This window comes from Haliotis asinina, chromosome 1 (genome assembly GCF_037392515.1).
Source record: "Haliotis asinina isolate JCU_RB_2024 chromosome 1, JCU_Hal_asi_v2, whole genome shotgun sequence".
Taxonomy (NCBI): domain Eukaryota; kingdom Metazoa; phylum Mollusca; class Gastropoda; order Lepetellida; family Haliotidae; genus Haliotis; species Haliotis asinina.
In genome coordinates, this window is record NC_090280.1 from 74,858,335 (window position 1) to 74,872,568 (window position 14,234).

The following is a 14,234-nucleotide window of genomic DNA, read 5'->3' on the forward strand; positions in this document are numbered from 1 at the left end:
ATGAAGACACATATGACCAAGCGCATTGTGATAGTACAAAACGATATAGCGATATCACAACATGCCATAGGGATAGTGTAATACGATATAGCGATAAAACCACACGATATAGCGATAGCACAACACGAGACAGCGACAGTTCGACACGATATATCGATAGTACAACACGGTATATATCTATAATACAACACGATATATCGAAAATATAATACGATATATCGCGATGATACAGCACGATATATCGATAGTACAACACGATTAGTGATGTCGGTGACACCAAACTGAAATTCCTACGAGTCATCAACAACTGCTTTCATGTATCGAATCACTAACTACGAATGTTCGTTATATATCCCAAGTCGACCTATGTGTAGGGGCCATGCGATACCCTGTGGATAAAGCTAAACTCACTCACACACCCATTTGACCTATAGAAATGCATCGATCAATGCTGTGGCAAAAGCATTCACAATCTCATTTGAAACGCCTTCTAAAATGTATACATTGGAATGAAACACAATTAACCGTATCAAACAGGTCAGCAATACCTCATATTATTAACAGCACCAAGCATACGGTATACATAATCGCAACAGCTGCCATATATATATGCAAATGTATTGCACAGATCATTCTCCTCGTTTGCTGAAACATCCCAAATAGACCGTTGACTGAATGGAATGAGAAGGCGGAATGGTGCGAAGTTGTGTTCTGAACGATGCTTTTATTATAACCCCGAGTGTTCCTCTGAGTCTTAATACTGTGGAGAAGGAAAGTGATACAGGTATGTGACGGTACCCGTGAAAATGGAGCAGACAAACCCAGAAGCATAATCGGGGCTAACCGAAATTCGGATCTTCACTGACGTGTTTCTCAACTCTCAACAACGAACTACAGGACCTTGGTAGACGTCACCCAAGTGTAACGAAGCATAAGGTTGAACACGTGACCACGGCAGGACACCACGAATGGGAGTGACGGGTCATCGCGCTGACCATTAGACTAAAGCACCGCCCTAGATACTAGGCTTTTTTTCTTTGAGTTGTCATCTGTCTATAAGCCACAAAACCAATTCCGTCATCATCATAGGAAATGGACGCTGTGTTTCTAGTTGCAATAATAATAAAAAGATTTGATTTTGGCAGGATGAGGGTCAGATCGTATTATCCTGCAACCCCTCCTCCCGGATACCCGGGGTAGAATGCCCATGTGACGAACAGGGTTATATATAGAGCTGCATATACACCGTCAACGAACTTGTACGTACGACCCACATAGCTAGCCTTGTTCACACTGAGCTAGTTGTTGACAAGTGAAACTTAAAAGAAACGGGCACAGAGAGCGCCCTTGCTGTCCACCCAGCGCAGGATACAACCAAGAGGAGATATTGTATTGGCAGTTTGGCGTATTCCAAACGATGGCTGTGAGCAAAACGCTGAAGGACCTATGGAAAATTAGGACATTACTGATACTTTTTCTCACCCCAATTCTGCTTTTACCTCTTCCAATATTGATACCTACGAGGGTAAGTATTATTCCATTATTTACTCGACCGATTTAATCAGTTCGATGTCAAGCGATGTCAGGAGTTAACATACATTTTCAATACGCGAATTTATAAACATGTTTCCTGTGTAGACTGTTTGTGTCATGTATGAGTATGCCCTTGTGTATATTTCGTAGGCCGGTGTATAGTTGTCATTCCTTTTGGAGGGTGACGCATAAGCCCTGTCTTTGTCACTCAAGCAATAACGTACAAGCAATAACGTGTTGACAGCATGGACAGATGTTGGATATTCATGTAGCATAGTTGAAAGTAAGCCCGTTTGAAGCCACGAATATATTTCTATTTGCCTCTTCTATGGCGATTTGTCTTTGGTGTTAACACTGTTGCGTTATATTCCGGGACTGGCAATCTATACTTTTGTCATCGCATTCTGAAGTACGCACAATACTAAACACAAATAATATAATGCATATTTCTGAACACATTTAAGTAGGCTCTAATGAACAAAAGGTATGTTTGTGATCTACATTTATAAAATCATTCCTATCTGTTGGCTAGCAGATGGCAAAATGTATGTTGTGCGTCGACCAGCTGTTAGAAGCAACAGTGTTTGACGAGCGTAACATGGGTCTGCATAAAGTCTCTTTTTTGTTGTTCTTGTTTAAACGGCGATCGAGTAGATTGATTGTTGGCGTTTATGTCTGGCAACCGCTGATTATCCCGATCCAGACTTGATTATCACTCGCCACTTTGTAAATGTTTGGATGACGTGGATCAGCATTTAACATCAACCGTAAGATTCCACATCTGTTTTATTCTGTACTGGGCAGAGTATGGTTATCCAGGCAATTGCTTTATGAATTTGTTTAATGCCAGATGACAATTTGCTACACGTTGGTTATTATATAAATCGCCTACTTGACTGTTAACTGAATAAAAATTGTTCAAGAAATGACATAGGGTTCGAGCGAACAGCCCTTTAACCACAGACTCTACCATGTACCACCTTCATTAACACTATACATCTGCGTCATTTACAGAGATTCATTTACAGAGAGGCAAAATTAAGATGTAAATCAATGCCGCAAAATTACTATAAAGATAATTTAATTCCAGATCGTGTGTCACATTATTCTCTGTTATCTACACACGCATTTAACTTCGGCGTTCAGTCAGCGTTATGCATAAATGTCTGACTCAGAGATATCGTAAACATCTGATGACAAAAGCTCGCTCTACCGTGAAGGAGCGTGTGTCCGGCTAGATTTGATAAAGAACTTGTCATGCTGTATTTCAGCTTTTAGTACTGAGGCTATAACAAGAAAGCGTGGTGTCTGAAAGCAACGAACCACATACCTGCGTAGGGTACTTATATTCAAAGCTTAGTGCTCAAATGAAACATCGTTTATGTCGAATGGAACATATGTGGGTAATAAAGGACTCATACATCTCCCGACCTTTACAATTCATGATCTTTGCACTAGGCTCTCAGCCTCTGATTTTATTCAGCTCATCGTTCACCGGATCAGATACGCTGAGATCAGAAACTTACCACGCTGGGGAACCTGTTACGTTTGATCAGATGTGATGTTAATTTGCCGTACGTGTAAAGTTTGAAGTCTTAACGAAATATGTTATTATCATTATTACATTATAGGATATTTATATATCGCACAAATCCACGCAACCAGTAACTAGTACATACTCAAGACGCTTCAGTGTTCCGTTGATCAACGGATTATTTTTGGCATTCTTTAAACAGACTCAACTCCCTGCGGAGTATTCAACTCATGCAGCCTGTTATAACTGTAAAAGTCAATCTGTTTATTACAAACCTTGTTTTTATCGTTGTTGCTAATTTTACAAGTTTGCGACATTTCGTCACGTTGACATAAGAACCTTATGTGTAAACACGTGTAAACTGTTTTCCCAGAGCATAAATCTTGCACAGGTCAGACATGAACGTTTACGTATATTTCGACAGGCCCGAAGGAACTATTAAGAAGCACTTGACCTACATATCGTCATGTACATAAGGATACTTTATACTTTATCCTTTCGGCGTATAATGCAAAGTAAACATTGTTATATTCTGCCTGTGTACTATTCGCTTTTGGTGAAGGTTATTGTGACTCGGATGAGGACAAATAATGTCCTTGAACTTACCCGTGTTTTGAGATTAACGTTGTACAATGCAGCTGCATCGCTATGACCTTAGTTTGTGTATGTCTTCCGGCTCCCCAACATTTGGGACAATATTTGTCTTAAGGATCATGAATGGGTGCACATACATATTCACATACGCGCGCGGGCTCACATACACAGGTAGACAATTTTGTCTCGCGTGTTAGAGTCAGTGCATGGCTGTTTTAACACTTGGCAGCATGCATTAACTTGTACGCTACATCTCTACCTGTAACAGTTTCACCACCTGGCAGAGCATTAACATTACTTAAACATTACTAACGGCCTGCAGCAACTGTTCCCATTGTTTACTTCGTTGTTTATGGTTGGTTGTAGTCGCTACATTTGCATTTTCTATTGTCTGCTATACATTATTCTCAGCAATATGGCAGCTAAATCACCTTGGTGTGTGAATATTCAACAGGAACAAACTATCTGTTGACAACATCATTATAATTATACGATGACATATACAACAACAACCACCCGATCCTATTACCCCTGTGTTACAAGCATGAGCTGATGGTTCTCCGCACCTCACTGGACGCAAACACACACCTAACACCACAAACACTTCAAAAAACCCACTACACGGCACTCAAACCTTCAAAGTCTGAGGTATTTGTTTTCTTTTCAAAACTGGTCTTTTGAGTCGCATATAAACGATTTGTGCTAACAAAACAAATATCAACCAAACGATCCCACAGTCCATCCCCTAACAACTAGCAAATTTCCAAATTCTAAAAAACGCGTCACAATTTAATTCTGGACTCACAAAAGTCCAGAAACTCTCAGCACTGTGGCCACCCTCTCACAAGGGATTTCGCAAAATTAAACAGGCAGCTGTTATGTATATGTGCTAAGGATGAAAAAATGAAAAATAAATTTTCGAAAACTCAAAATTTAAACTCGCTCGCCCATAGGCACGCCCATGGGCGAACATTGGCCAATGGGCGAAAGTGTTTAATTTCATCCAGAATAAATGTTTTGGAGGTTGTAAATGAATGAAAAAATGTTAATAAGTATCATGACACAAATTTCAGCTTGTTGTGACTTGACTCTGCTAACTGACAGCGATTTTTAAAAATCTCGCCCATGGGTGGAAAACATATTGGCCCATGGACGAGAATAATTAATTTAATTGAAACTACATGTTTTTTTCCAAGCTTTGCAGCTTTTCAATGAATGAACTTGTATTTATTATTGTCTTGACACGAAATTAAGCTTAGTTTGACTTAATTCGGCTAATTAAGAGTGATTTGGGCGAAAACCATTTGGCCCATGGGTGAGAATATTTACTTTTACTCAAAATACACCTTTTCCCATGTTTTGGAGGTTGTGAATGGATGAAAGTATGTTCATAAGTATCATGTCACAAAATTCAACTCATTTTGAATTAATTCCGTTAATTTAGAGCTATCTAACAAAATCTCACCCATGGGCGAAAAACATTTTGGCCCATGGGCGAGAATATTTCCTTTTACCCCAAACACATCGTTTCCAATATTTGGAGGATGTAAATGACTGAAAGTACATTTATGAGTATCAGGACAGAAATTTCAACTCATTTTGACTTAATTCCTCTAAATGAGAGCAATTTTGAAAACTCTCGCCCATGGGAGAAAGACATTTTGGCCCATGGGCGAGAATATTTGCCTTCACTCAAACTACATCTTTTCCTGTGGCTTGGAGGTGTAAATGAATTAGGATATATTTGTAAGTATCATGGCACAAAATCCAACTCATTATGACTTAATTCTGCTAATTGAGACCGATTTTCAAAAACATCTCGCCCATGGGCGAAAAACATCGGGCCCATGAGCGAGAATATTTCCTTTTCACTCCAAGTACATCTTTTCTAATGTTTTGGAGGATGTAAATGAATGAAAGTGCCATTGTGAGTATCATGACACAAAATTCAACTGATTTTGACTTAATTTTGCGAGTTCAGGAAGATTTTTAAAAAATATGCCAGAATAATCACTTTTACTCAAAATACATCTTTTCCTGTGTTTTGGAGGTTGTAAATGAATGAGGATATATTTGTAAGTATCATGGCACAAAATTCAACTCATTTTGACTTAATTCTGCTAATTTGTAACAAGTACAAGAATCTCGACTTCCACATAAATTTTCATAGTTTTTTTTATTGTCTCAGGGGTTGTAAATTTATAAATGAAAGTGTGTTTATAAGCATCACGACAAAAAAAATGAAATCATTCCGGTCTTAATTCGACTAATCTCGCTCGCGGACGAAAATATTTTCGTTTGCTTGTTTTCTTTATTTTGCAAACATGTGGTTTAAAAATAGATGAAATTCTAATGACAATTCAGTTTAATTTCGTGAGTTTAGTTTTATGTCGCACTCAGCAATATCCCAGCAATATGGCGGCGGTTTGTAGATAATCGAGTTTGGATCAGACAATCCAGTGATCAACAGCATGAGCATCTACCTGCACAATTGGGAACTGATGACATGTGTTAGCAAAGGTCAGCGAGCCTGACCACCCGATCCCGTTAGTCACCTCTTACGACAAGCATAGTCGCCTTTTATGGCAAGTATGGGTTGTTGAAGCCCTCTTCTACTCCAGATCTTCACGGGTCCCGAACACAGAGCTTTGCTTCCAGCAACATATACAGTACACTTAGAATACTAAGCCTTGAGATTCTTTTGAATTTAGGTATTCTATAAATATAACAAAATTCAACCTATATCTATGAAGTTGAAGTTATTTGTGAAAGCCCTAATCAACAGTGACCAAACTCCAGTGACTATGCTGGGACACATTAATAAACGGTTTTGTGAGATCAACTGTATTGAAATATGTCTTGCCAATTCCACTGACATTCGCCAAATGTACCTACCTAGTACTTTTAAGTGTACCTACCCAGTTTAGCATGTTTCGTTTTAATAGTGTGGTCTCCATTTTAGTAATTCCCGTTTGCCCGTCCCGGCTTTTCTTTGTCCGAGGTTTTATGGGGTATTCTCCTATTTGGCAGACCAGAAATTATCTACAACAGGGGTAGGTCAGTCGCTTGTTTTCTTTACCATTTGTACTAATTAGTATGCGCCTCCTCATGCTCCAATGCACACAGTGACCTGATTCGTCTCCATCGCAACTTAGGCTGCGTTTAACAGTACTTCAGCCAGTTTACTGTATCAGTCGAAATCTTACAATGAATGAATGAATGAAGAGCAAGAAGTATATGTGAATGAATGAAAGAAATGATAAAAGAAAGAAGTGCATATGTGAATGAATGAGAAAGGAATAATAAAAGAAAGAAGTACATATGTGAATGAATGAAAGAATAAAAACATGCTAAAGAACGCAAAAGTATCGTTAGATCACATGTGTTAACATCAGCTTGTTATTGTCTCCCTGGTCAGACGTAACAATTGTCAGACAGGTTAAAACAACCAACTATCTGGTTGACTGCACAGCTGCCTGTTGACGTAGTATACCCACATCACCTACTTTTCCTGCGTAACCTTCATCTACATCACCATCCTTAATATATTGAGCAGAGAGCCCAGAAGGCCCTATAGCTGTAACCACTGAACCGTGGCGTCTCTCTGCTCCCAAGTTCCCAACTGGGGGGTGTCCTTTTCTACCTATTCCATTAATCTTTAAAACATCTAACAAGCTCAACGCATGCATTTTTTTACTCAAATGTGATGTTATAGATATCATAAGAGTATTTTTTATGTATTATTCAGTTGATGAATTATTATTGATGATACATACATGATACATATATGTACAATATTTTGCTTCGATTCTGTAACTACCCACATTATGACATTGAGACCATTCTGATTTATAGAGTAAAATACGATTGTATAGTTTTGAGTTTGAATCTTGGCATATTTTACCGGTTTGCCACTTTTGCACTCTGCCCTTTTAAAGGGGGCGTGCATATTTTGGTGGTTTTTAGTATTCCATCTATTCATTTGGATTTATTGATTTATTTGTTTTTGTTTTGTTTTGTTTTTTACTGCTAGTGGGTCTGTTAGTCTTCTTTGATAACTGTAAATTTATTCTGACGTTTTACGAGCGGAACATGAAGTGTTGTTATCATGTATGTTATGTAATTATATTATTGGTATGGAGCGGCAGTGATATGTATGTTTACGCTTGCCAATCCAGTCCCGATTACTTGACGGAGATTAGTTTAAACTATAGATTAACGTATCCATACTATTAATGTGTAATCATTATATCGGGCTATGAGGAATACGTAATGTAATCAAGATTGACTCTGCGTTTACTTTTCTATTTTTTAAATAAATTTTCGCTATTTTTGCTACACTCGAAAAGATTTACTTTGGCTTTCGTGGTTGTGGTCTCTAAGTATTTTAGAAATTATGTTGTTGAGACAACTAGAACTGTTGATCTGCAGTCTTTCAAAATTCATTTTCACGAGATATATTCTCCCTTTTTACCACTTCTCAAAATGAACCTATAATCGTTTACACAAAGGTATCTTCCCGTAACACAAGTAGGACGAAAAGTGAAGTATAGCAGCGCATTTGCCATAACTGAAGTTGTTAAAATGATCCTGAAAAATGTCATTTTCAACATTCACCTTGCAAGCAATTTTATCAAGAAACTAAATAACTCATTACTAATGGAAGGAGTGAACTGAAAGCCCATTTTATTAACTGAAGACACTGATTGAACTCGCTAACATCGATTCACTTACATTCTGGTACACGTGTCTTATTTCGTATCCTGAGGACACACATTTTACTTTTTTTATGTAGAAAATCCGTGTCTAATCCCATAAAACAACACCGTTGTCACTACACCAAACGATTTTGACCTCGACCTAAAACAAAGGTTTAACTTACAGGACTACCTGTAAGATATCCCTTTCTTGATAACGAGTTTAACAGCTACGCCGAAATGCTGCTTACCTTATAAGAAGTTGTATATCCATAGAACTTTCGTGGTTTTTTTTCCAAATGATCATGACCTGAACAGATATTACTTTGTCAAAGATTCATGAGTGATTTTCAAGTTCTAATCTACACACAGATTTCCACTTTTTCATCATTTTGACTTTAATCTCAGTTTGTTGAGTATCTCAGCATAACTTGCAAAGACAATGGAAACTGAGCGGAACGATGACGCTTTCTGTTTCTTCCGCGTTCACTTACGTAATTTCCGCAAAGCGCCTACGACAATTTGCGCCGAAAAAGTCATGTCTCGTCCGCTGGTTTGTTTATTGGAGTAAAACAGCTGCCGCTTTCAAGTGTATTTTACTTGTCATATACAAAATTCATCCATGGATCACATTAGGTCATTAGGGGACACCAGCTTTGAAATGAACAGGTGTTCGTGAGTGTATATGGATGAAAAAGACTGATTGCGCAAGACGCGCAGCCAAATATCTCACATTCAAAGGAAATCTCGAATTGATTGTTTTATAAGGCGTCGAGCTGACCAGTTGGTTTTGGTGTTGTGTATAAACCTCCTTTGCAAGAACTTTGTCAAGCATACCTGCTTTGTCCTTTTGCAAGACCTGCACATATTAGTGTTTGAAAGACATTGACATTTATGTGCATGTGCTCTGGAAAACATTGTCCGGCACGATATTCCTTCCAATTTAGTTATTGTGTGCATGCTGCAGTTCAATTTTGGAAATGTGCTTAAAACATATTTTGATTCTCAAAGAATGTGGTTCGTTTAGCAAGTAAAATATTGCTTTGATTAACACTTCACCAGTACTATACAATATTACAGAATACACAAAACCGGATACACAAAAACGACAAATTATAGCATTGTGATTAGGGGTATATGGGGTTATAGGAGTCCCTTTTTATCCACCGAGACAAGCCCTACACGCCCTGGGGGGTGGGGTGGGGGGGGGGGGGGGGGGGGGTGGGGGGTAACGGAGGAGATGACCAAAACACACGTACTCCATACGCTATCATGGTCTTCCTTACTGCTTGAAGATCGACCTTTTTCTCACTGTGGTCTATGATGACTTCGGTGAACGGAAAAGAACTTATTCACTGTGAAAACCAGAAAATAGTTGAATCCATCCACGATTTTATCATAAAACACAAAGCTTGATTTTTAATTTTTTAACAGGAAACTAATTAACTTGTCAAAAACCTTCTCACAAATGTTCAGTGTTTCAAACAATTGAAGCGATATCGGTAGTTTAGCGGTAATAACAGAAACACATCGGCCCTATCGGAAGCAATGTCGGTAATACTGGAAACACTCTCGGCCATCTTCGGAGATTTTTCGGTCGCGAGCGGAAACTCACGCAGCAAAACATGGCGTCGTTGGAAGAAACAACCGTCTCGGTTAGTTGTGTTTTTAGTTCCTACTATTACAGTTTTATACTTATCCATCTTTGACCACCCGTGTTGAATGCGTTTAGGTATGAGGTGTTGTCGGGGCAATATCTTATGTTTTTAGGAAAAGATTGTCACTGCAGAATAGTGTCACAAGTCATGCCCCTGGAGATTGTTTACACCTGAACATCGAAGTCGTGCCGATGATTACGAACATCATGAACGTGCGCCATGAAGAAGTTTATGAGCCATAATTTTTCTTTCTATGAAGTGCAATTGACAAATTTAAACACATTTTACAAAAAAAATAAATGATGTTATATCTAGCGCACGAGATGGCCGAGAGTGTTTCCAGTATTACCGACATTGCTTCCGATAGGGCCGATGTGTTTCTGTTATTACCGCTAAACAACCGATATCGCTGCAATTGTTTCGCGAGTGGGCTGCGTTTGTTTACATTTGAGATGCAATCCCTTCAAATATGCTGTAATTCCTTCAATTTCTTAGGGGGGCCTGAAATAGATGGAATACTAGAAACCACCTAAATATTAGTATGCACGCCCCATTTAAAAAGATAGAGCGCTAAAGGCAAGATTCAAACTCAAAACTCTTCAATCGTATTTTACTCGATAAATCAAAATGGTCTCAATGTCATAATGTGGGTAGTTACAGAATCAAAGCAAAATATTTTACATGTTTATGTACGATTTATTTAGCAAAGCCAGAAGAATCCCCGACAAACACGGCCGCTTCTCCTCAATATGTGGGTTTGTGAGAGGGTACTCCCTACAAGGCTCACTCCCATTAGTTAACAAGGCGTCCTCCCATTTTATGTATTTTTAACTCGATTGAAGGAATGACAAAACTCTGTGATAGATTAATGAGTGTCTTTTTTAAGCATTATGAAAATGGTAATGTTAAATTAGCACAAAATGCCCTAAACCTGTCCAGCGTGTCATATATATATACTGGGCTCTCTGCTCAATATATTAAGGATGGTGATGTAGATGAAGGTTACGCAGGAAAAGTAGGTGATGTGGGTATACTACGTCAACAGGCAGCTGTGCAGTCAACCAGATAGTTGGTTGTTTTAACCTGTCTGACAATTGTTACGTCTGACCAGGGAGACAATAACAAGCTGATGTTAACACATGTGATCTAACGATACTTTTGCGTTCTTTAGCATGTTTTTATTCTTTCATTCATTCACATATGTACTTCTTTCTTTTATTATTCCTTTCTCATTCATTCACATATGCACTTCTTTCTTTTATCATTTCTTTCATTCATTTACATATACTTCTTGCTCTTCATTCATTCATTCATTGTAAGATTTCGACTGATACAGTAAACTGGCTGAAGTACTGTTAAACGCAGCCTAAGTTGCGATGGAGACGAATCAGGTCACTGTGTGCATTGGAGCATGAGGAGGCGCATACTAATTAGTACAAATGGTAAAGAAAACAAGCGACTGACCTACCCCTGTTGTAGATAATTTCTGGTCTGCCAAATAGGAGAATACCCCATAAAACCTCGGACGAAGAAAAGCCGGGACGGGCAAACGGGAATTACTAAAAATGGAGACCACACTATTAAAACGAAACATGCTAAACTGGGTAGGTACACTTAAAACTACTAGGTAGGTACATTTGGCGAATGTCAGTGGAATTGGCAAGACATATTTCAATACAGTTTAAAGATCTCACAAAACCGTTTATTAATGTGTCCCAGCATAGTCACTGGAGTTTGGTCACTCTTGATTAGGGCTTTCACAAATAACTTCAACTTCATAGATATAGGTTGAATACCTAAATTCAAAAGAATCTCAAGGCTTAGTATTCTAAGTGTACTGTATATGTTGCTTGAAGTAAAGAGCTTCAACAACCCATGCTTGCCATAAAAGGCGACTATGCGTGTCGTAAGAGGCGACTAACGGGATCGGGTGGTCAGGCTCGCTGACTTGGTTGACACATGTCATCAGTTCCCAATTGTGCAGGTAGATGCTCATGCTGTTGATCACTGGATTGTCTGATCCAAACTCGATTATCTACAAACCGCCGCCATATTGCTGGGATATTGCTGAGTGCGACATAAAACTAAACTCACGAAATTAAACTGAATTGTCATTAGAATTTCATCTATTTTTAAACCACATGTTTGCAAAATAAAGAAAACAAGCAAACGAAAATATTTTCGTCCGCGAGCGAGATTAGTCGAATTAAGACCGGAATGATTTCATTTTTTTTTGTCGTGATGCTTATAAACACACTTTCATTCATATATTTACAACCTCCAAGACAATAAAAAAAACCTATGAAAATTTATGTGGAAGTCCAGATTCTTGTACTTGTTACAAATTAGCAGAATTAAGTCAAAATGAGTTGAATTTTGTGCCATGATACTTACAAATATATCCTCATTCATTTACAACCTCCAAAACACAGGAAAAGATGTATTTTGAGTAAAAGTGATTATTCTGGCATATTTTTAAAAATCTTCCTGAACTCGCAAAATTAAGTCAAAATCAGTTGAATTTTGTGTCATGATACTCACAATGGCACTTTCATTCATTTACATCCTCCAAAACATTAGAAAAGATGTATTTGGAGTGAAAAGGAAATATTCTCGCTCATGGGCCCAATGTTTTTCGCCCATGGGCGAGATGTTTTTGAAAATCGGTCTCAATTAGCAGAATTAAGTCATAATGAGTTGGATTTTGTGCCATGATACTTACAAATATATCCTAATTCATTTACAACCTCCAAACCACAGGAAAAGATGTAGTTTGAGTGAAGGCAAATATTCTCGCCCATGGGCCAAAATGTCTTTCTCCCATGGGCGAGAGTTTTCAAAATTGCTCTCATTTAGAGGAATTAAGTCAAAATGAGTTGAAATTTCTGTCCTGATACTCATAAATGTACTTTCAGTCATTTACATCCTCCAAATATTGGAAACGATGTGTTTGGGGTAAAAGGAAATATTCTCGCCCATGGGCCAAAATGTTTTTCGCCCATGGGTGAGATTTTGTTAAATAGCTCTAAATTAACGGAATTAATTCAAAATGAGTTGAATTTTGTGACATGATACTTATGGACATACTTTCATCCACTCACAACCTCCAAAACATGGGAAAAGGTGTATTTTGAGTAAAAGTAAATATTCTCACCCATGGGCCAAATGGTTTTCGCCCATGGGCGAGGCGTTTTGAAAAATCTCTCTTAATTAGCCGAATTAAGTCAAACTAAGCTTAATTTCGTGTCAAGACAATAATAAATACAAGTTCATTCATTGAAAAGCTGCAAAGCTTGGAAAAAAACATGCAGTTTCAATTAAATTAATTATTCTCGTCCATGGGCCAATATGTTTTTCTCCAATGGGCGAGATTTTTAAAAATCGCTGTCAGTTAGCAGAGTCAAGTCACAACACGCTGAAATTTGTGTCATGATACTTATTAACATTTTTTCATTCATTTACAACCTCCAAAACATTTATTCTGAATGAAATTAAACACTTTCGCCAATGGGCCTGCCCATGGGCCTGCCCATGGGCCTACCCATTGGCCAATGTTCGCCCATGGGCGTGCCCATGGGCGAGCGAGTTTAAATTTTGAGTTTTCGAAAAAAATTTTTTTTCATTTTTTCATCCTTAGCACATATACACAACAGCTGCCTGTTTAATTTTGCGAAATCCCTTGTGAGAGAGTGGCCACAGTGCTGAGAGTTTCTGGACTTGTGAGTCCAGAAGTAAATTGTGACGTGTTAAAATCATACAAATCTAACCATACAGTCCGATCACCTTTCAAGTTGCCATATCTTATGATCAAGACATTCGCCACCCTCCTTTCGATCAAGCACTAAATGGCCTGGCGAGCCCGTGTGTGAAATTAGCTTAAATTTATGTATTATGTCGGAAAGCGCATGTTATATCTCCAAATAATCCTCAGGCCCGAGAAGATCCTTGGTGAAATAGGTCTTCAGAGTAGTTCTTGCCACGAAAGGCGACTATGCTTATCGTAAGAGGCGGGATCGGGTGGTCAGCCTCGCTGACTGGGTAGACGCATGTCATCGGTTCCCAATTGCGCACATTGTCTGGACCAGACTTGATTATTTACAAACAGCGCCATATAGCTGGACTTTTGCTGAATGTGGCGTAAAGCTAAACTCATTCTCTCCCCCCTCCCTCCTCGTCCTCCTCCTCACCGCCACCACCACCATCATCATCAGACCAAAT

General features: G+C 38.5%; 1 protein-coding gene across 1 annotated transcript in view; it reads left to right on the plus strand.

Annotated features, from left to right (window-relative positions):
* The first annotated feature begins 1,262 nt into the window (after nucleotides 1-1,262).
* LOC137297151 (Na(+)/citrate cotransporter-like) overlaps nucleotides 1,263-14,234 on the plus strand; it is a 33,918-nt gene continuing 20,946 nt past the window's right edge. The window contains exon 1 of the mRNA XM_067829171.1: nucleotides 1,263-1,525. Within this exon, the coding sequence (XP_067685272.1) occupies nucleotides 1,418-1,525 (108 nt within the window). The 5' untranslated portion in view covers nucleotides 1,263-1,417. The remainder of the gene's footprint in view (nucleotides 1,526-14,234) is intronic.